A 24,790-nucleotide genomic window follows, 5' to 3' on the forward strand; every position below is an offset into this window, starting at 1 on the left:
AATATTTCAGGTAATTTCCTTGCGATTATCTTATTTCTTTACAATAGTTAATTTTTATTTACATTTTGGAAATTTGCCACTTTTCAATGAAGAATACACTTTGTTACAGATCAGTTTTCAGAAACATTGTTCTTTTCGAAGCAAAGCAAAAGAGGTTTCTTATTGCCATTGGACACAGTGCACTACGATTATTCACTGTTTTGTTAATTCTATAAGTGACAAAATGTGTGATAATTGCTTAGTTAACTTCGTCGAAACGAAAATTACATTGCAGGCTATTCAGACTGCGACACCAGGAAGAAAAACAAATAGCAGTGTCATATTTATTGCATATAAATAGTAATAATGGGAGGAAGGCATTATTAAATTTGCAGGTAGTTTAAGTTACAGAATTCGGTACACAGAGCTTCCACCTCTGGCAGCTCTGTGTACTGAATTAATCCGAGAACTACTTTAATCCGGCTGAGCATCTAGTTGAGATGAGATTAGATGACAAGAACGGGTTCTTCATTCCATGCGGCTTAATCTCAGTATCTCATCAATCGTGGCGTGTGGTGGCGTATTAGTCTCTCGACTAACTATAACCAGATGTTATCCGTGAGTGAGAGATCTGAAGAAAATGCTAGTATAACAATAATCGAACACTCTGTGTATCGATGTAACACTCACACATGGTAACACATGGTTACATCGATACACTCATCGATGTAACCATGATCCGCAGTCCCGATAGGATCCGCGATCCTGCCGCAGTCGAATTTCGTCATGTATTGATTAGAATTTCTCCTCCTTACGCGATTCATAACATGAGCTTATAAGATATTTCTCCCTCCTTCTTAGCATACCTTTCTGGTGTAGTGGTCAGCACGCTCGACGCCTATCCGAGAGGTCCGTGGTTTGAGTCCCGGCGAGGGCATTGCTCATTTTTCAAGCCTTCTGCTTCCAAATAATCATAATATCTCTACAACCTTTACGCATAAAAAAAATCTCTTCAAACGCCATTTTGATATGACTAACCATCTGTGAAATCTTCTTCTTTATAGATGGTGTTACTTATATCTCCTTTTTCGAATTTGCTGGAATGCTGTTCATTTGCGTATCCCATAATGCAGTGCCTTTCGTGCACATTTGACATATATTGCATGCCGCCTTTATGGTGTAACAGTTTTAATGGCTGGCCAGCAGTGTCTTATGTAATACTTGTTGGAGTAGTACGCTATATGTTACTGCTGTCTAATAAAGGTTGCTTAGTGAACTGCATCTTTTTTAGGAACACGAGTTGATTTTAATTTATTGATGGCTAATTTATCGGAGAATAAAACAAGTGATCAAAATTCAGTCTGTCCTCCTTACGGCAGATACGATATTATATTACAGCAGAAAATGTTGGTCTAAAGTGAAAAATCATTTTGCTAGAAAAATTATGAAATCGCTTTCTGTTTTCACAAATTTTAATTTCAGTCCCAATAAGAAAAAGAATCCAATTTTATTTTATTTATTTATTTATTTATTTATTTATTTATTTATTTATTTTCAGAAATAGTCTTGCATTATATTTTATTGAAAATAAAGTAAACAGAAATTCTGTTTAATATTTTCGCTTGTTGATGTGGTTCAGATTCATTCTTCTCTGTGCCATTTAATGATGGTGAAATGTTCTAACTTTATGTATGACCTATTTTCTGTTGTCTGACATAGCAGTGTGACATTCAACATCCAGCCGAACTTTTTGCTTCCATCATCTTTTTTTCAACATGTCATTTTGTGCGCCGTCGTATACATTCTTGGTTCAGTTTCACATCTGTTTTGTGCCATGTACATGACTGAATTAATGAGACCACTGAAACCCCAAAGTTTCTTATGAGTTTTAAATCCTAGGGAACAAAGTAATTGCAGAGGTATATTGGGCCACATAAACGTGTCCGCGGTTTTTTGGTACATTTTTGAACAAACATTTTCGTTATTGAAAATCAGTTTTAATGCAGTATTAACAAGTATTATCTATGACCTTTTGCCATTTTTCGGGTAACTTCATAATTCCATTGGTGTAGAATTTCTGTGGTTTATCGTCGTAAAACTTGGCCAAGTGATTTTCAGCGGTGCTTCGTTCTACCAATTTTTTACCTTCAAGAGAGATTTGCAGAAACTGAAATAAATGATAGACGGAGCAAGGTCCGAGGATGCATCAAAACTTCCCAACCAAGTTCCGTCAATTTCATCAAAGATGTGTGTTGCCTCGCATTGTCATGATGGAACACAACTCCCTTTCTATTGGCCAATTCTGGTCGCTCTTTCTGGATTGCTTCGTTCAAATAGTCGAGTTTGTTCACAGTACAGGGCCGAATTGATGGGTTGCCTGGTTCACAGTGCAGGGCCGAATTGATGGTTTTGCAGCAGATCATAATGGGCAGTTCGTCGTGTGGCACCCAAACATCGAGTTTGTTTTTATATCTTCCTGTGTTCAAATACTTCCAAACTATCATGTGGTCGACGTTTAAGGCCCCCACTATTTCCTGAGAACTTGCGTGCCGGTCTTGCTCCACCAGCTGCAAAATTTCAGCGACTGGCCGACCAGAGCAAGTTGCATATTTGACATCGAAATTTCCGGAACGGAATTGAGGAAACCACTCCTGGGTCCTTCACTCACTTACATTATTCTTACCGTACACGTCACAAATTTTTCGGCATGTTTTTCCAGCGTTTTGACCTTTTTCATAGTAAAAACGCATCACATAGCGTATTTCTTCCTGTATTTCACTCATTTTCAAATCAGTATAACGTTTTACGCGAGCAACGAAGCGGAAAGCTAGTTTCACAAACAGTGGAAACTGAATGCCACCGTTTAAGCACATGTTCGTTGCAGACAATCGGGTGAATGTTGCCGCTTATATAGGTATCAACACCATCGAGTGGCAAAAAACTGCGGATACATTTTATATGACCCAATATATTTTTCCTTCTGTTCATTTTTTAATACTCGTAAAATCCAATTTATCTTAGAAAGTTTTGTACGAAATCATCCCTTTCCATGATGGCAGGTTTTCCCTTCCATTTAAATGTAATACCTGTACCATTAATGGTACATTACATTATTTTTGCGATGCACTTTTTACGCAAAATATTGAAATGAATGTTCAAGAGAATGTAAAATGACGTCCTTTTGGGTATATGTATTTTTATTATTAAATTTTGGTATAAAATTTAAACAATTAGAAAAATCCTAATACCAGTGTACTTTGTAAATACGATTAGCATGCTTCTTTACTAAGATAGATTAAGTGCACTCAAACAGTACTCTTATGTGTTGAATTCGGTTAAACAGCTACTCCATCCATCATGGGTTTTAAAACCAATCCGTTGATTTTGTCATTTAGGGAACAAATACAAGTAATGTTGTTTTTATATTTTTTCGTTGAGTATTTATGGGAGATCTCTTGTAGTTTCTTGTTAAAATATAAAAGAATAAAATTTTAAAACTAACTCGATCGCTTTTATCTCTTCCTATTTTTATTACTGTTTTAATTGTAAGTCAAATCTGGGTAATTTGTTATTTAAGTATTCAACATCTGTTTAAGAAACAAACTGAACTCTTCTTGACGAATTATAATTTCTGTATATATGTTAGAGATTTCGTAAAGTATTTATATTATATTATTTTCATTACAGTGCTTCCACACGATTGCAAAGAAACCAGGCAGAAAAGCAAAGGCGGGATAGGTTAAATGGTTACATTTCAGAATTGGCGACACTTGTTCCTATGATTGCCAATGCATCCAAACCATTAGACAAAGTCAGCATTTTAAGATTAGCAGCAGCGCAGATGAGGTTGAATTTCAGTAAGTATGATTCGGCTTATTACGTAATTTCTTGATAATAAAGTATAAAACATTCAGTAGCTGGAAGAACAACACTTACCAAACAGTGTTTGTGAGCCTTATAGGCTCATTTCAACATAATTAGGTTTCATGATAATACTTATATTGAAGAACATCTAGAAATGGATGAAAATGTTTTTTTTATTCTCTCAGTGAGTGACTTTTACTGGTGAAATAACTAGTATTATTAATTTTGAATTTCCTAATGAAGTGCATTACTGCAGCCCAATACCACCCGCTTCGCACCTATCCAATATTTCATCAGGAAGATCATGAGTATGGTTTTGAAGAGACGTCATAGAGATGGTTTTTAACTGTACAAAAGAAGATATAAATTTTCATTAAGTTTCCTGTAACAAAGAATTCTTAGTGTTCAGTTAAAGCAGTTGATAAAACAATTTATCTGGTAGGATATGCGTTTCCATTTGAAGAGTGTCTGATTTCGGTAATCTAAGTAAGTTCAAGTGTGGAGTTTGTCACAAGAATCTTCGTAGCTCTATGTATCTAGGTACAACTTCAGTTTTGAAAAACTGTGCACTTAAACTTAACGCTGATATTATGGGAATATGAATTATGAATCTCACTCAGACCACTGCAGCTTATTTTTCTGCATATTGTCGGGATTTTCCTGCATCTTTCGTGAATAGAGTAAGCTACATTCGTAATTAGGGAACTATTTACTCATCAGTTTGTCTTACGCGTGATCCCGTGGTAAGAGATTTTAACTATACTTTGGAAATTGTATGAAAACTTAAGATATAAATGTTATACAGTATTTCTCCCGCCTTCTTAGTATGCCTTCGTGGTGTAGTGGTTAGTACACATGGCGCGTATTTGAGAGGTACGAGCTCATTTTCCACGTCTCTGAGCATCAAAAATTCTAATATCTCTACAGTGACGCCCGAACGAAAAAAGGTGGCGGATGATGATTCTCTACCACCAGGATTTGGCGATTGGGTCCCCTAATCCCCAGTCTCCCTTTAAGAGGGGGAGTATATAAGGTATTTCACCCTCCATCTTAGCATGCCTTCATGGTGTAATTCGAAAGGTCCGAGGTTCGAGAGCATTGCTCATTTATTATGACTCCTTCCAAAAACTTCTAATGTCTCTACAGTATTTAATTTTAAAAAAATTAATAAGTGAGTAAATTTAGCGATTTGCACGAGCTTCACAAAATTATGTAGTGATAATCAGGAAGCGTGTATGAAAATTTATAATTTAAGCAATGTTCATCAAAGCATACTTAATGTTGCTAACTATTCTTTGGTTGAGTAAAACGATGTGATGGAACAAATAGAATAAAATAAAAATTTTATCTTTTCTCTATTTTTACGTCATTTCCTGCATTCGTTTAGTTAAAAAGTTTTAAAAAACTAATGTTAAAAAGTTTCACTGTTATTTTGCTACCTAAAGTTATTTTAACTTATTGTGCATGTTAAAGTACAAATTCTACTTGACGCTGGGAAAGATTAATTATTAACTCGTGACTGCTTTTTAAGTATGCATGCTTTTCCTTTTTAAGGATGTGTAATAATAATGCGTCTTGATATCTTTGAAAAGTCACTTCTTTCTTATAGATAGGCAGCGCTCGTCTGCTTTGCTGTAATTAATAAATCTATACTAACTCAGATATCCTTGACATCCTATAAGATTGCCATCTTCCACCATATTAATCAGCAAGCTGAGTCCTGTAGAAAATACTTGCTCAAAAGTCTTCATCTTTATGATCCCGTGGCACTTTAATGGAGATTACTGAGAATTATTTTTCATAGGGAACAGCTAACGTGGATCATTTGCATTCATAAGTCACACATACCAAATGTTATAGTAAAAATAACCCTACAGTTACCACCATGTTAATGAAGAAGTAACCGCCTTCGAAGAACTGGATTATAAGCATCCCGAATATACTAGTAGTATATTACAGTGAGGTAGAGAGCAAGTGTCATATTATAAATTTTAAAAGTTTCTTAAATTCTGTTAAATATTAGTCCCAAATGTAATGTTCTTTCAATTTCCCCAAGCAGAAAATGGTTTAGGAGAAAGGCAGAATACGATCAGCGAAGGGCTCACATGTTTAGCTTATAGAATTAAAAAGTCAGTAAAATATTCGCTGCATAATTTCCAAATCAGTTGGGTGCTAACTCTGATAGTTTGGTGGGAACAAACAGCCTAAATGTGCGGTGTACATTGTCGGTCTTTGCAGACTTCAAATTGTAGGTTCAAGAGTTGGCTTTGAAATTGAGTTTTGGGCAAAGTTCAGCTTTGTCTGCCTTCTTTACCAATGCAAAAGGTAATAAAAATAGCCTATTTTCCCACATTCAAGACATATCCGGCTGAGGGATATATCATTACGAATAGTATTTCAAGCCTGGAAGGACACCAGACATCATAATCCCTTTTTTGACAGTAGTCTTCATCAATGATAAAAGTGCATACGTAAAATGTAAGGAATAAAACTGAAAATATAGTTTCCATTTCATTCCTTAAATATCATCGAAACATATTTCATAGGAGTTTAAAGAATACAGTATGTTTCAGTACCGGGGATATAAACATGTAGGAAGAGCAGGGTGTATTCAGATTGACTTAATATCGCACAGAAATCTAAAGTTGAAACTGCCTTCCTGTCACGGTAGATGGCAATCGCCCGGGCATTCTTTCAGGGTAGGTTTATTTTACTCCTTAACGTAGAGGTAGTACGTGCAATTATACGGACCCGAATTTAGTCAATTTGCAATATGCATCTGGTAAACAGGGCCACTTTACGTTTGCCTAAGAGGGAATCGGGCATGAGAGTCCGGTGCTGTGGACTGCTTTATCGCCAGACCTGTCATGCCTTAACTACTTCTGTTGTTATTGCTTCTGCGGCCAATGTCACTTTTCTGACTTGATCTGAACGAGTCCATGAGTTTTATAATGACAAGGAGAACAAGACTGCACCTGTCGTTGGTACCATTTTTTCAACATTGCCCAATTCCGTCACAACGTTGAAGGAGAGCACCCTGGGAGAGAAGTCTGAGAGTCAGCCACCCATTTTATCCTACCGCTAGACCACTCAAGAGATTTTCAGCTCACCGTATATTTTGAGTGCCCCCATGCCGCGCAGACACTATGCATTTACAAACATCCATGGCCTTTTCCGGGATCCGAAGACTATCGTCAGTCTGTTGCAGCTTAACTCCAAGTAATCGTATTACATATATACATATGTGTGTGTGTTTGTGCATGGAGTGTCTGTCTCTCCTTGTCCCTTTCATAGTGCCTTTCAAAGAAAATCCACCTTCTCGTAGATCTGTTATACAAACAATATTATATATAGTATATATGTTACAGTTCAAACTCCGTAAGCTGCTGACACTACTTTTGTCTCATTAAAGGTATTCTTGACTCAGATCTCGCTCACAACGCTAACCCGAACGTCGAAAAATAAATAAAGTACATGAAGTTTACATCGTGTATTTAAATCAAACGGGATTGTATGTTCATAGCTAGAGATATGCAGACCTTACCTTTCAGATATGCAAACACGCTTCCTAAATTTCGTTTATTTAACACAACTCCTTTTTGATATTGGGATTTCATTTTCGGTCAGAATGCTGAAATAAGTTCTCTTATGAATCGTTGAAGAATTCAGATTGCGAAGAAAAAAAATTATAATTAAAATCATGACTTCCTTAATGAAGCTAAAATTAAACTTTTAAGCCGTAGAAAATTGTTAAATAGCTAATAACAAAGCCGAGTTCATTCGGAAAACCTAATTAAAATTTTAACTTTATAAAATATTAAATTTTAAAAACGTCAAACCAAAATTAAAGCATGAAAACATCTTAACGCAAAAGAAGAATAAAAAGTAAGTAATTAGTTCCAGGTAAAAGCGAAATTTTATGTTAATTCATAGAATACAATCGCTACAGGACATAAAAGTGATAAAATGAATCAGTTCCTTTTAAATAAAAATTTCATTTGCATGCTTGGAATTCACTCGCAAAAGGATAATTACGTGATTAATTTATTTCATTAAAGTGGCAGAAATTATTCATGCAGTTAGAAACTTACAGTCTGTTTTCTGTCGCAAATCGTGATAATATTGCACAATTCAGCGAAATTAATTAAATTTATAAAACAGTAAATATGTTAATAAGGTAATTATAATCATGAAACTTACCCTGCACCGTACTATATCACAGAAATGGTGTCTATAAGTCAACTATGAAATTAGTAAAAAATACGTATTTTTGCGTTGTAGGCGACGCATTTGATATGCGTACGAAACTAAAATAAGGCTTCCTAGGAATTTAATATGGCACTTAATTTAGTGTAAAAACTGTCGCCAGAAGGTATTTGATCTCTAAAATGTATGGACATCCTGGACTTATTTATCATTCTAGCATGGAAGTCGCATCGGAACCTCTAATCCACTCAATCCGGGACATTTTCTTGCTCCTCCATACGTATAACGTCAGTACGAGTTTTTTTTAGGAAATACTCCATAAAAGCATTCCTTCCCTAAGATAGATAAGTTTAGTACTTTGCTGTAATTCAGTAAATCCAACTCCTTTTAACTCGTTTTCACTTTCACTTTTTCGTTTTTAATTGCTTTTGAGTGTAATAATTTAAGTATAAAATTTATTCATCGAGATTATTTCCCTAGCCACGGTAATTTTTGTAGACAATTCTTTTTTCTATCTGGATAAATTTGCGACTTGGGAATTCGTAAACCTGTCTAAATCGAAAAAATCAAATATTATTCAAAGTAAGTATCCTAGAAACTGCGTTCTTTCAGTTGATGTCTTTTAAGAGTTCTGAAACGTGATAAAGAGTGTTGAAACGTGCTGCGTTTTAAAATATTATACTTTTACATGTTTATAGACACCATAAATATGGTACATTCCTTTATGTAATGCAAGAAGCAGTTTTCCTGAATTATTAATCATCCTTCTGGAGTATTGCTATATAATACAAAAGCTAAGCAATACAAAAGTAAAAAAACCGACTGAAAGTATCACTTAATCTGTCTACTACTAGTATGGATAATTACAATAAATTAATGGCACTCTTATGTAGGATAATTAGGCGTACGTGTTTGCGGTTGAAAACAAGAAAAGCAAAGAAAGATGACGCTCGTAATTTTGTATGTCTATCCGCAGCAAGTGCAATTTATTGCCAGACTGTGACGCACATTTTTATTTATACATAGTAACACTGTCGAAAAAGTTGCTTAAGTTTCTTAAACGATCTTTGTATTCAAAGGCAATTCAGATTTCATTTAGTTATCTTCAATCAATCCATACATTTACTTGAATACCCTCACATCGGAGTTTTCATTGATCAAACACGCCAACATGGACAAGCATTTATTATCCATTCAAATAAACTGAGGGCAAAATCTGTAAAAGGCCTCATGGTTTCATTTCGTTACCGGAGTAGTCGAAAGAACTTTCTACATACATGCGGAGTGACATACGTTCTGCTATGGCGCCACAGGCAGGCCACTTCTACTAAAGTGGTCACCCAGTATCTCTGCAGTTAGAATTTCCGATTCCTGCTTTTCCCCATACGTGTAAACCACGTCGAAAATCTTAGTTACATTGAGTCTTGTTTCGATACTAAACAGCTGAGAAGTTCATTGATGTCGTATCGAAACCTAATACTGTGTACACTAGTTCAAACAGCCAGCTCTTTATAAACTGTCAGGATGAATGTGATATAGTATATTGATAGATTTCTTGGGTAAAGACTCTTGTTTAATATTCTTTTGTATGTATGTCCATATTCCAAAAGCAGGGATCTCCAGAATGAATTGCTTTTCATGTTCCTTTCTCCTTTTCGTGTGTTCAGACAAACATTTAGAACCGAATAACGGTTTATCGACATGTTGTAGTTAATTGCTGTTGTTTTACTTCTCCGATTAGCCTAACAATTTTCTAGAACTACTTCGAGAAAACAAAAGCTTCTGTGGCAACGCTTGTTTTAGGCTAATTTCAGATTAGCCTACTGCTTATCCTCTATTGCTGTCTAAGTTCTCAGATAAACATACATCAACAACATGTTCACACATTTTTGTAACGATTTTGCAAAGATTTATATATACACAAACCTTAGAATTTTATTTTCTACTATGTTCAGTCTGATGGCTCTTAGTTGAACTATCGTATTACATCTTAATTTCCAAGATAAAAGTCCTTTTCTTAAAACATCAAGGTTGATTTTATTCCAGTCCTCTTCACAATCTTCCATAGTCCTTCCAATATTTGGGGATGCCGCTTTTAAAAGGCTTGTTTTAAAACTCCAGATCACGGTAATCCATATGAGGCACATCAGGGGATTTGTGTGGAATGCAAGGGAATAGCTTCGATTCCGGTTTCATTTCTCATTTTTTTCAAAAAATAGAGGAGTAGATTTAGAGGAATGGTTTGGGGTTTTATCTTGATAGAGCTTAGCAGAGTGAAGATTGTTTGATAAAGAGCTGGAATTTCTTCTTTAAAAATATTAGTTAAAACATATTTCTCGTCGTAATCCAAATTAATTTTGACACTTTTTTCTAGTTTCCTTATTTTAAGTTTTCCGTTATAAGAGAATCAAGTCATAACCATTAAAACCTTTATGAAAACTTTCCTTGTTCTCTCTTGTTTCAATGCTGCAGACGATAATTAAACCTTATACCAATTTGATGCCAGTCACGTTTTTATTTTAAAATTAATATTTAAATTCAGGGAAAAAATCAAAATCGTTACAGAAATGTGTGAACACCTTCATTTAATCTTTAATTACTGATCTTCGTTGAGAACAGGTATTTATGTAAGTATTTAGAATTATATTAGTTTTTTATCTCGTAAGTAATAACGCGTTATCTTAAATTGCTTGTTCTTAAAGAATAATTTTGTTTGATATATCGAAATAGATTTACCCACTTACCTTTTTTTTATCAAAAAAATAAGAATAGCTTCAGTTATCGCTCTTTCTGGAAGTCTTAATTTATTTTGTTTTTGTTAATATGATGTATTTATTATGATTTTGTCAATGTAATGTAGTATATCAAATTAATATAGATGCTACATTAGGAACCGAAAAGCCCAGCAAATAGAGAATCCATGCAAGTAATAAATTTATAACATTAGAATAAAGTAGAGTGATGACGCAAAATTTAATTATTGCCTTGTTAATCCTTTGTCGGAATTAAAAATAATCGTTTGCTAATTCTAAGAGTAGTACGTGACTACTTTAAAGCTTTTTCCACGTCTTTTATTTTCAATCAAGTATTTCATAAAACTTGAAGAACGTGACTAGCTATTTGACCTTACAACTTGCTTAGAAAAATAAGCTTTAAGGGCGATTTTCACGTGATAAGAGTCCTGAGACCTTTTTCACAAGTATGATTTAAAAAGACAAAAAACATCGTTCTGATGGGTTTTTTTTTTCTTTCTAGTTCGAGTAAAGTTTTAGTTTGTTACTTAGGTAAAGGTGTTCAAGGGTAACTACGGACATACTGATTGATGATACAATTTTTTTATTATTTTTATTATTAGTATTTTTTCTCTAATGAGATGCATTTTTTTTTTTTTTTTTTTTTTTTTTTTTTTTTTTTTTTTTACTTTTCCATATTAAGGTGCATATTTTGCTTTCTTACGATGTCACGATAAATATCGATTTTATTAAACCCCCCAATAAAATAATATTCTCCATTTCCTGTTTGCTGTTTGAACGTAAATTGTTTTTATGTAAATTCCCTATCCTTTGGACACAGAACGTAAATAATGCGCAATAATAACGTATATGATGTCTTGAACGATCCTTGGGAAGGGAGGGGGAACTCTGTTCATTTTAGTTTTTGCCACGCATATATCCAGTAAAAGAAAAAAAAAAGAAAGAACTGTCTCAGTAATGCAAAGCTGCTTTATCCAAAAGATGCATTTCGTTTCCTACAAGACATTATATTTTCCTTTCAGTGTATGAATATAAAATATCGGTATCCAGAAAGCGTCTTTAACTAACGAATAAGAAATGAGAAGTCAGAATCTGACTCAGTGGTTCTTAACGTGAAAGAATGCCATTCTTCCCTGAAGTTTTCCTTATAGTCCGCCAGTTGCAGAACGTCGCTGATCACTTATAGTTCAACCTGGGTTCAGTTCCAGACTACGGGGCAGCTACATTGGGGCTTCATCAAGTGTTACATGGATACCGGTGAGATATTCCTAGAAAATACTCCATAAAGACGTCGTTCCCCTTAGGCAGATAAATGCCATGTTCTTTGCCATTTTCCTTTTTGGTATCTTTTTTATTAATTGATATACTCTAAGTAAAAACTTAATTTTTTTATTTTAGTGTATTTTAGTTTTTTTAGCATTAATTTCAGCATTTATGCACACATTTAGTATGAATGTGCTCATTAATGTAAGGTTCCTTATTTTTAATAAATTTTTGCGCAACCACCTTAAAATAATTAAGACACAATAACACGCCGAATAAATACTAATTCAGAAGTCATATCAGGTTCAATGTTTCTTCTAACCTTCTTCGGAAACATACAATGACCTGACTAGAACAGAGAGCTTACTAAAGCTATGTTCACTAATTGTAGTAAGTAGACAGGATACAGACGAAGGGTATACAAAACCCTTTATTTTTTTCTTTATATACAATGACTTCCGTACTTCGGAATACAATGACCCTCCACTCGGGGTCTAACTTAAAAGATATCAAAATAAAACTAAACTCTAATTTAACTTTAGAATAAGATTGGCCTTATAATAACAGGAAGCGTATGTAGCACAGAGACTGTGAACACTACAATACGTTTAATTTATCAAGAGGATTAAAACCTCTGGCCTGGAAGGCAAAGTAGCAACTGCGTAACTTCTAAGGTAAGCGGCCTGCTTCGAACTCACGGCTTCCTCTCTTCTGCTTGGCAAAAAGGCCACACTTAAATACTTGGCGTTCGCCAGACAACTTTGCATAAACTCCTTCACGCTTATAATTCTGGCCGGAAGTAGAAAATAAGAAGTGATAGTAAAGATTTAAAATAAAATAAACGTTAGTAAAACTTAAGATCCTTACAGTCAAACAACAAAAATCAGCGTTAATTTGCAAAATTTTCACAGCACTAGTTTCGATGGTTTTACCGATCTCTCACTCAACTCTGTTTGAAACAAACACATTTTGTTTTCCAAAATAAATATTACAAGCAAACTGAGGGATTAGCCATGGGAAGCCCCCTCAGTCCCATCCTGGCTGATATCTACATGCATTATTATGAATCAAAATTGTTTGAAACTTTAAACTTCCCGGCATGGTTCCGCTACGTAGACGATACTTTTACCCTGTTTGAAGGTAATAAAGATGATTTAAATAGAGTTCTTCCAACAATGAATTCTATTGATCCTGCTATTCAGTTCACTTTTGAACTTGAGACTTGCAATTCTCTTCCGTTTCTCGACATTCTGGTCACACGTAACACATCCAACTTCAGTACTACAGTTTACCGTAAACCTTCATCGGTTTGCCTTCCACCACACTTTAAATCATGTCATCCGACTAAACAAAAGTTAGCTCTCATTTTATTCCTATGTTTTCCGTGCTCTTCAAGTTTGCTCCTCCAAACTGGCTCTTGATGAAGAACTAAATTATTTAAAAGCAATAGCTATTGACAGGGGCTTTTCACCCAACATTATTAATCAAGCAGTTAAAAAATTCTCATCTCAACACACCAAAAGCCACACTCTTATTTTAGGAGATTATAAAAATTCTGTTGTCATTCCCTTCTTTCCATCAATTAGCTATAAAGTTGCACATATTTTGCAGAAATTTAACTTTCGGGTTGTTTACTCTCCCATCAATAAAATTCCAACTTCTATACTCAAGGACCCCATTCCGGATATGAATTCCTGGGGTATTTATAGGATTCCTTGCCAGTGCGGTTTAATTTACATTGGCCAAACTAAGAGAGCCTTAAAATTTCGTGTCAAAGAACATGAAGCATATGTTAGAAAAAAGGAAACACAGAAGTCTTCTGTTGCTCAACATTGTTGGTCCGAAAATCACACTTTCAATTTTTCTGCTGCCAAAATTATTCAAAAAACATCTTCCATTGGAGAACTGGATTTTCTAGAGGCATTTCACATTCATAAAAATCTTTCTGTTCTAGTTAACGATCCTAATTCCAATCCAAATTTGCCTTCGGCTTTTAGAGAAATTATGTTTTAGTTCTGGTTTCGCCAACAGATGGCGCCACTTGCTTATTCTTGTCCAGGCCTTCTTATCTTATCTAAACATTATTTCCTATCTTGTTCATTTGCGGTTTTGCAGCTGAAGATGATGGTTCGGTAAAACCATCGAAACTAGTCCTGTGAAAATTTTGCAAATTAACGCTGATTTTTGTTGTTTGACTTCTGAATTAGCACCTTAAAATAGTTATTAGAAAAATGCATAATCCATTTAATGAGTTTATCCGAAACAACATCATAAGAATACTTAATGATTTTCAAAAAAATAACCCGAAAGTTTTCTTTTTTGTTATTACACTGTAGAGTCATTAGGTTTATTTGGAAGCAAGAGATACTGAAAAATGAGCAAACTCTTCGCCGGGAATCGAACCACGGACCTGTGGTTTTGTAAACTTTGTTTCTATGACTTCCAAGGTCGGTAGACTGTTTCACTGGGGGCGCTATGTGCTGCTAATATATATATATATATATATATATACAAGTCAGTTAATCTGTGATCAATAACAATGGCTATTTTTTCAGTGCTTTGGATTTTGAATTTATTTTTTATGGTCGAAGGTTTTTTTTTTTTTTTTTCCTTTACAAATTTTAAATAATTATTACTACAAAAGAATTTAAATAATATTTACTACAATATAGATAACTTTGGATACTGAAAAGGTATCTTGGAAAGGTACTTAAAAATATTTACTAAAGTTTTTTATAGTAAGTCATAGTATTAATTAAATTTCTTTTCCTTGGAGATGATATATAGGTACCTTTTCTAATAATAAATTATTTTTTTATTACTTAGCTGCTTTAGCGCAAGTTTGACATTTTAAATTACTCATAATTTTTTACTTATATATATATATGATGGGATGACTTGGAAAAAGCTGCAGCTGATTGGCGATGATTCTCTGTGTTATAATAATTTGAAGAGACTGTACTGCGGTAGTTAGAAAGATGACACTTGAAGACAGACGTAACCGTAAATTCTACCCATAATTTTATTCCTGGGTTATTAATTCTGAGGACACTTATTCTTTTTCATTTCACAACGTCATTGTGGGTGCTTTATGCACCCCACAATGTTATGCAGATTATATTTTTAGAAGAATGGACAACAAAACACCCACAGTGTTATGCAGATTATATTTTTAGAAGAATGGACAACAACTGACAAAGGCTAAGCGAGCGAACTAGCACCTTAAAGTGAGTTAGCTGAAGCAAAACGTGCGCCGTTATCCAATATGACAGCCTATTAAGAGAAGGTTTCGGTTTAAGTTGCATATTAAGGTAAAGTTTCACTTCTCGAAATTTTAAGTCCCGGGTTAGCTACGTCAGCAGCGTTACGCAAGTCATACGAGATGGATTGATTTAGAAATGACGTAGTCCAGGAAAAGGTATTACTAGCGAAATTAAGAGGCTATTGCTAGTTTAAATTATAATTTTGATTTATATATACATATATATCCGCTCCAGGGATGGAAATAATTTCTTCGTTACATAGGTTGTGTATTGTTGGGTTAACAAATTAATAGAAAGGTTTATTTTTTAACTTTTTTTTTTGTATGTTGGTATTACGTAAATAAGAGATTTAAGACGTTTAACTATCTTCATAGAGCCAGAATTAACACTTAACGTAGTTAGAATCCGTACAAGGCAAATATTTTACTTGTACGCATTCTTTATAAATTATTGAGTTTGCTGATTAAATTTGGAACCAGCTGTAACCGTGTATGTATTTTTTACAATATGTCTGAGGAATACCGATATGGAAATTCTGTGATGATAAGTTCGATCAATAAGCAGTTATAGTATATGTGCAAACAATCCGTAAAAAGAACTGATTTGAATTTTGAAAAATCGTTTTTAGATGCAATGACTTTTCCCCCGTGGAAAATCTTTGTCAAATTTTGATGACCTTGGTCTTTTTCTACGCGATGCGACATATCTATGCACAGAAAGTCTGTTTATAATATTATTATATCATAGATTAAGATCTTTAATCATGCACATAGAGAGAAAAATTCTTAAAAAATAAATACTTGTTATCACTAGGATATACATCAGTATAAAGCTTATGAAACAAGATTTATATTCTTACTTTTTGTACACTTTGTAAAGAGCTTGGATCTAATTAGCTGCGGAAATTTGAAAAATATCAAGCGAATGTGATAAAATGCTCCAAAAGTTGTATTTCTGAATTTACGTTTTCTGGGTATATAATTATATTTTAAATCTCAAGTTATTTGTAAAATGTATGACTTATTAGGAATGAAATATTCATAGCATTCTCTTCATAATTTACAATATTATTTTTAATATATTTTTCCTAAGCCTTGTTCATTTGTTTTAGGTTGTCTGAATCCGAAACGTTTCAAAAGTAAATCTATTGTATTACCACCTTCTGTTACAGCATATTTGGATGTCATAGAAAAGGTAGGGAATGATTTTTCCTTCTCTGTATCTGAAAAAACACTTCCGTTTAATATTTAGAAGCACTGTTTTAAAGCTTTATTTATAGCATATCTGTAGAAATGTTCTTCTAAAGGAATGGACTCTGCTTAGCTTTGTCTTCACCTGTAATAACTCCATTCGTATGATTTTCAGATAGAGTTGATTACAGTATATTTTGATGTGTGTATGTTTGACGTGTATCTAGAATTAAGACACAATAACACGCCGAATAAATACTAATTCAGAAGTCTAAACAACAAAAATCAGCGTTATACCTACAAAATTTTCACAGGACTAGTTTCGATGGTTTTACCGAACCATCATCTTCAGCTGCAAAACCGCAAATGCAGTTTGCGGTTTTGCAGCTGAAGATGATGGTTCGGTAAAACCATCGAAACTAGTCCTGTGAAAATTTTGTAGGTATAACGCTGATTTTTGTTGTTTAGACTTCTGAATTAGTGTATCTAGAACATAAATTTCAGCTGGAACTTTGGCTTCAGATACTGCGTAATGTTTGAGCGAAATCGTAATTCTGTTTGGAGCTCCAATTAATTTGTTATATGACTGAATGCATGACTTTCTAAATAATTCTGTTAATAATGCAGTTTCTCTTTTACTAATTAATAAAAATATTATTGAGTTAGAATGTCCGCCTCATTTTCCTTCGAAAAACCAGTACACGGTAAAACTCGAGCAGCTTAGGAAGATAGCTTTTTCAAAATGGGATTCATTCAGACAGAAGAATTTTTAATGTTTGAACCCATCCAGTCAAAATGGCTTTAAATAAATTAGTAGCCCAAAATAAAGAAGCTGCTTTAGATAACATCAAAGAAAACTCTTCACAATATTTACATTTTATCCACTTTATTTATATCTGTTTAATTTTATAATGCATTATTTTAATTTATCATCATATATGTTTTTTAATCGATGTCATAACCTAATTGAATGGTATTTTTGTTGATTTATTTACTTACATTTAATTTAATTGCTCATTGTTTATTATATAATATTAACTATTTTTATTTATTTTCGTTCACTCTTTGTAATGGTTTCCTGTAGGATTTCAGCACTTCTAATTTTAGGAATAAGCCCTAATTTTAGATCTAAGCTCCAGTGTTTCTCCCTGTTAGTCTAACATCGAAGTACAATTTATAAAAGGAAACACAAAATGACAGTAATAAATAACTGTATTAGATTATCATATTCTATTTCATATTTGATGTATTATAATCATTTGAATTTTTTCTCTATTTCTTATCTTCTGGTGTAATTTTTATAGCGAATTATCACTTTTGCCACCTTAACAAAAGTCTAGCTCAATAAACACATAAAGTTAAAATAAAACAAACTATAATATAAATTTTGCTTACTACTTGAAAGATAATAGGTAAAAGGCTGCAGCTTTTAGCCTGATAACACATCAGACAGTTGACGTAATTTTGCACATAACATACAGAGCTTAACATAATTTGAACGGAACGCCTACTTGTCGCTCTCTCTTATCTCTAAGTGAGTGAATTTTATCTGAAATCAGAGTTATCCAGCAGGTGTTTTACGTCCCTTTGGGCAACTAACTGCGTTTGCAAATACATAGATAAATAGTGCCATCAGCTCAAGTAGCAGGAACTTTCTCTTAGGTGCCAAGTTCAAGGCTGATGTCGCTTTAATCAGTCAAATGTACTGGCGCATCTTAATCTCGCATTTACATATTTCTGAAGCGAACGAATGAAATAAGTGAGGGTAGGACGGAAAAGGAGAAAACTAATCGTTTACAAAACAGTGAAGTTTGAATATGGACATCTTGAAGTTTTCTGATATCGAAATACGGTGGTAATAGTAAAAAGATGTTTAGTGTAAATTCGTAAAAGATAACAGCCGTCTTAAAATTTAGCTGTAGCTCACCGTATATCTTAATAGGCTTGCTTTTGTTCATTTTATGTTTAGTATTTAATATAGATTGCGTTATTGGATAAACAATTAGTAGTATTTCTGGTATTTCAAGATAAAACTTGCATTTCTTTATAATGGGTAATAACTGCCGGCAATTGGAATGATTAAAAAATATTACTTCTAATAAAATAATACTAAAGTGCTAACTATGTATAGAAGACTTTGCAAATGAAAAAAGTCGTTAATAATGGATTTAAAAAATCAGATGGAACTTTATAAGTTATTTCTCTCGCCTGCTTAGCAAGGCTTCGTGGTGTAGTGGTCTGCACGCTCAGCGCGTAATTGAGAGGTCCACGGTTCGATTCCCAGCGAAGGCGTTGCTAATTTTTCATCTTGCCTGCTTCCAAAATACCTAATGTCTCTACAGTGTCGCCCGAACTAAAAGGGTGTTGGATGATGATTCTCCTCACCCAGGATTTGGCGATTGGGACCCCTAAATTCCCCAGTCGCCCTTTAAAAGGGGAGTATATAAGGTATTTCTCCCGCCTTCTTCGTGGTGTAGTGATCTGCACGCTCAGAGCGTAATTGAGAGGTCAACGATTCAATTCCCCGCGAAGGCGTTGCTAATTTTTCATCTTGCCTGCTTCCTAAAAGTAACCTAATGTCTTTACAACCTTTTACAGGAAATGCTACGATATTTTCATGAAACTTAGAACTGCATTGTTAAAGAATGTACTTAAGTCGGAAATAGTTGATTATTTAATAAAGGAAGACTTAGATTATTAGATGACCTTTGAATACATATAAGAAGTTGCAATGCAAGTAATTGATCATAAAAATGCCGAATTATTTATAGCGAAATATTACGTTACTATTTATGCTGGATGAATTGTTAAAACAGAAGAAGCTGGAAATTACAAGAATTAAAGAAAAGGAAAAGAGGAACGAGTTACAAAATCTTTATAATTTATTTATAACTACAAAAAAATATGAGTCAAAATGATAAATATAATTTTAATATAATATCAAGATTAACTGTTGAAATAATAAGTCGCCGTATGTATACGATAAAAATCTAAATGTTCTCAACCATAATAAAGACGACGATGAACAAGATAATACTGTCCTGCTCGTAACAAAAGATTCAATAAATTTAACCTTCACAACAAAAGTCTTCACCAATTAATTTAAGAACACTCGCATTATGGTAAAATTAACACGCGGCATGCAACCAGTATTCTAGAGATAAGCTAAACGAAATAAGAAAATTTTGCAAAAATAACATACACGCTGAGTATTGAGAAATAAGTTGCAGTAATCTGTTAACAATTAAAAATAGTTCTAGATTTTGTTCATAAACAGCGAAAATGATGTTGATCTGTTGGCATGAATGTGGTTGAATTTTAACAGACAACGCGTTCAAAACTACGTAGAATTGTTTTGTATGTAATTTTCTTAATATCTTTTATGTAAAGATTAATTTCAAGACTAAATTAAAAATTGTAAAAATACATCATACACGGAGCTGCGGCTTATTATATATGCGAATGATTATAATTTAGCTATAATTTTTTGACATTATTTAATTTTTACATTAATTTTGTGTATTTTGAAAATGAGTAAATTAAAAAAAAATTAGAGGCATAAATTAAGGATGCGGTTTATACACGCGAGAATACGGTAATTCTAATCAAATTCCTTTCTAATGATATCAAAATTCTCATATCTTAGCTTTTCCACGTTTCATTGCTGGTTTCATCAAATACTGTATTACGTTCGTTTTCTATTTACTCAGCCCATTTAATCATTATAAATAATATTGTTGCTTCACTTACCTTTACAAAATGTTTTTACTTCCGAAGAAGCCTTCAGAATGCTTGATTATACTGAAAACTGCTAGAATTTTATTCAAAATTATATATATATATATGTGTGTGTGTGTGTGTGTTTCGTAAGAATAAAAACTAAAGTTAAATTAAATTTAAATAATTCTCTTTTCCACTGCTGCAAGGAATGAAATTTGAATTTAACAAATATTTTCTATTCGTAGAAAAGTTAATTTAAAGTTAATATAAATTAAAATTTTTAAGTTATTAAATTTTAATTGCATACAAATAAAAGATTAATTATTGCTGCGAACTAATTTACGATATCATTTAAATTCTGAGAGCATATGTAAATTAAGTGCAAGTATCTAAAACCATGAAACAATATATTTCAAAAAATAAATCCCCTCAAAACATTTTTTAAAGAATTTTTAAGACTAAATTAATTTGCATAAGTGAATAATTGTTGAGCAGGCAGGAGACAGATCTTATCAAGGGGAAGTTGCCTCCAAACCCCAGATCTTATCAAGGGGAAGTTGAACTAAAGGAATTTTGAGAAATTTACTAAGCAAATTGACTAGGAATCAAAATATTAATTAAAGGAAAATTGCTAATGTAATTAAGAGTAGAAAACCAAAGCTTTTTAGAAAACCAAAGTAATTTAGAAACCCTTGCCTATTGGAAACTTTCCCGACACGAATCGTGTACGTAAACCAAAAATACTATATAGAATCTATAAATAATACAAAATTAATAGTCTTAATAATTCTTTAAAAAATTTTTGAGATTAATTTTCTGAAATATTATATATTTTTTTGTGGTTTTAGATACTTGCACTTAATTTATATATGCTTTCAGAATCTAAATGATATTGTAAATTAATTTGCGGCAATAATTAATCTTTTATTCGTATGCAATTGAAATTTCATAATTTAAAAATTTTAATTTAAATTAACTTTTTACGAATAGAGAATATTTGTTATATATATATATATATATATATATATAAGTTCTCCTTTCTTCAATTATATATATATATATATATATATATATATATATAAGTTCTCCTTTCATCAGTTATATATATATATATATGCACACACTAATCTAACTATAAATTCTGAATTAAAAACCTGATGCGGGTACCACATTACTTCCTTGTACGGAATATTATACACATTTTTTGCTGCATTTAAACGTATTTCCTTGAATTTCATTAGAGATAGATTTCTCATTCAATTAATTTAGTTGTCACTTCGCAGTAGGGTTTCGCGGCAAAGGTAAGGCTTCGCTCACTTCACGGCAAAAGTACATAAAACCTCAAAATGTCTTCATTAAAATTGAAAAATATCGAAAAAATTAAAACACCAAATGCAGTTAAAACAATTTTTACAAGTAAAATTAGGGCCAACAGACAACAAAGCCGATTTTTTGGTGCGCGAAACTAAAAATTTACTTTTGGTCCCACTAGGCAAAAATACATTGAAGGTGCAGAAACTGACTTTATTCACTATTCTGCTAAGTTTGAAATGTAAACAAATATGGCTGCTATGATAAACAAAAATTGGGCTCAGCCGCTCCTAAACAACTATTAAATTGATGATAATTCTACAACTATTGCATGCAGATTAACTAAAGGCATAAAAACCTTAACTGAAAGATATGAATAACATAATTCGATTATTTTTAAAGCAAAAAATGCATAACTTGCAAACATATAAGAATAAAAAAAACTGAGCTCACCGAGCCGAGTAACAGAGTGAGAATATTCACTCTATAACAAAAAAAATCGACGCACCAAAAAGAAATTGTCCGATAGAGAAAACATATGGTGGATAGGAAGCTTATGTGCATAATATAAAATGATTAAAATGTTAGAACAATTGAATGATTAATTTCAAAGTTACATAATTGCAATGTAACGAGCTCAGTAAGATGTTGATCCACCTCTAGCCTAGGTGAAAGCTGCCACACGGCGTGGCATAGACTGATAAAGCTCCCGGATGGTCTCCTGCAGTATTTCTTTCCAAATGTTTTTCCATTTTTTTTCTTTCCAATTGTCGGGCTAGGTCATCAACATTCCCTGGTAGATGCAGTCGCCTTCCCGTCATATCCCAGACATGCTCGATGGCAGAGAGATCTAGCGATCTTGCTGCCAAGAAAGTGTTTTACAAGCTATAAGACACTTCATAGCAACACGTGCCGTACGTGGTCTGGCATTATTTTCCTGAAAAATAAGGTCTGATTACTGCAAAAGGAACGGTAGCAAAACAGGTCTCAGAATGAAGGGAATTTATTCTTATATCATTAAATTCAATCAGATATATCTTAGAATTCATTAAATGATGATAAAGAAAAATTTATATAAGCTTCATATCCCAAAATCAGTTTTACGAACGGTTTCGGAGCACTGTAGATTTTGAAGTTCTGGATTTGAATCCGGTCAGAACGTTATCTTCATAAGACTTTTTAATTGGTTAACTTGCAGGTTTAAATTTTGATATTTTCAGACACGCTGTTTCCTTGCTGTGAAGACTGAAATACTAATCAAAAATCAAATGCAGTGGACGGATTTATAGGTCATTTCTATGTATATGCTCAGTCACATAAGTTCCAGTGATTTTGATTTAATTCATACATGCAAATTTAACTTAACTGTATTCTTGTGAAACAATTTTTTTGAAACTTTGCGCGGATTCTGTAAATTTAAACATTTTTTTCGTTTTGGGTTTTAAATTGAACATGTGATCCTTGGAGACGGTATATGAGAACTTTTCTTATTATAAATAATTATGAATTATAAATCGCATTATATATATATATATTGATACAATTTTATGTGTGATTATTTTGAAGTTTATAAAAAATAAAGGAATTTTAATAACGAATCTATTGTTTGAATAACAAACCCGTAAATTTTCGCAATTTCTCTTTCTATAACGGCCCATTAGCGGCACCGTAAAGTCACTGAACACTGGTAGGTCGGTCCAACTTTCGAATCCCGGCGAACGGGCTGCCTGCACGGGAGCTTTCGTGATTTTCCGCATGTATATAGTATATTCAGTATCTTCTGAATGCATACATGAATAATGAGAACAGAGCCCGCTCAAAACCGCTGAACACTGGTAGTTCGGTCTAACTTTCGAATCCTGGCGTGCAGGCAGGTTACACGGGTGTTTTTGTGATTTTACACATCTGTATCGTGTATGCAGCGTCTTCTAGATGCATAAATGAATAAAGCGGGCGCAGCCCGCGCAAGAAAGCTCAACACTCGTAGTTCGCTTCAACATACGAGTCCCGGCGAGCAGGCTGTTGCATGGGTGTTTTCATGATTTTCCGCATTTGTACCGTGTATGCAGTGTCTTCTGGATACATATGTGCATAAGACGGGCGAAGCCCGCGCTAAACCGATGAACACTGATAGTTCGGTCCAACTTTCGAATCCCGGCGAACAGGCAGGCTACACGGGTGTTTTTTGTGATTTTACGTATGTGTATCGTATACGCAATGTCTTATGCATGCATAAGTGAATAAAGCGGGCGCAGCCCGCGCAAGAAAGCTTAACACTGGTAGTTCGGTCCAACTTACGAGTCCCGGCGAGTGTGGCATGTGTGGTTTCGTGATTTTCCGCGTGTGTATGGTATATGTAGTATCTTGTGCATGCATACATGTATAAAGCGGGCGCGGCACGCGCAAAACCGCTGAACACTGGTAGCTCGGTCCAACTTTCGAATACCCGCGAAAGGGCTGGCTGCATGGGTGTTTTCGTGATTCTCCGCAAGAGTATCGTGTATGCAGTATCTTCTGGATGCATATGTGAATCAAGCGCGGGGAGCCCGCGAAAAACCGCTGACACTGGTAGTTCTGTCCTACTTTTCAATACCGGCGAAATTTAACACGGGAACTCTAATACACACCAATAAGGAAAGCGGGCTTGCTGACGGGCCTTACACTTCGTACAAGGCCCCCATTAGCGGCTGAGCTGTAAAATCGCTGAAGACTGGTAGTTCGGTCCAACTTTCGAATATCGGAGAAAGGGCTTCCTGCATGGGTGTTTTCGTAATTTTCCGCACGTGTAACGTGTATGCAAGATCTTATGGACGCATTTGGGAATTAAGCGGGCGCAGCCCGGGTAAAATCGATGAACACTGGTATTTCGGTCCAACTTTCGAATACCGGCGAAATTTAACACGGGAACTCTTTTACACACGAGCGATATATAGCGGGTTTCAGCCCGCTCAGCTGGCGGGCTTGCCCGCTAGTACTTAATATAAAATCCCAATGAGCTTTTTCTGCGCAATTTAATAAAAAAGATTTTGTTAGTTCTTTCTTTCTTATATTTTATAGACTATTGGTGGGTTCGTCATCGTCACTACTTTCTCAGGCGTCATTGTGTTCTGTTCAAGATGTGTAGAAGATTACATTGGATATCAAAATGTAAGTACATTTTACTTTTTTTCTTTATTCTTTTCAGCGATGTCACCGCTCGGCCGTTGGGGGCCGAACTCAGTTTAAAGATCTGGTAGCTCAA

General features: G+C 33.9%; 1 protein-coding gene across 7 annotated transcripts in view; it reads left to right on the forward strand.

Moving 5' to 3' along the window:
- Positions 1 to 24,790, forward strand: part of LOC118190443 (uncharacterized) — a 495,778-nt gene that overhangs the window by 411,386 nt on the left and 59,602 nt on the right. For all 7 annotated transcript variants that reach the window (XM_085810552.1, XM_085810555.1, XM_085810551.1 and 4 more), the window contains 3 exons: positions 3,667 to 3,836; positions 16,440 to 16,522; positions 24,607 to 24,696. In XM_085810552.1, coding sequence (XP_085666678.1) covers positions 3,667 to 3,836; positions 16,440 to 16,522; positions 24,607 to 24,696 — 343 coding nt within the window. The remainder of the gene's footprint in view (positions 1 to 3,666; positions 3,837 to 16,439; positions 16,523 to 24,606; positions 24,697 to 24,790) is intronic.

The sequence above is a fragment of the Stegodyphus dumicola genome, chromosome 2, assembly GCF_044657685.1.
Source record: "Stegodyphus dumicola isolate Sdum_Otavi_A_Nest chromosome 2, ASM4465768v1".
Taxonomy (NCBI): Eukaryota; Metazoa; Arthropoda; class Arachnida; order Araneae; family Eresidae; genus Stegodyphus; species Stegodyphus dumicola.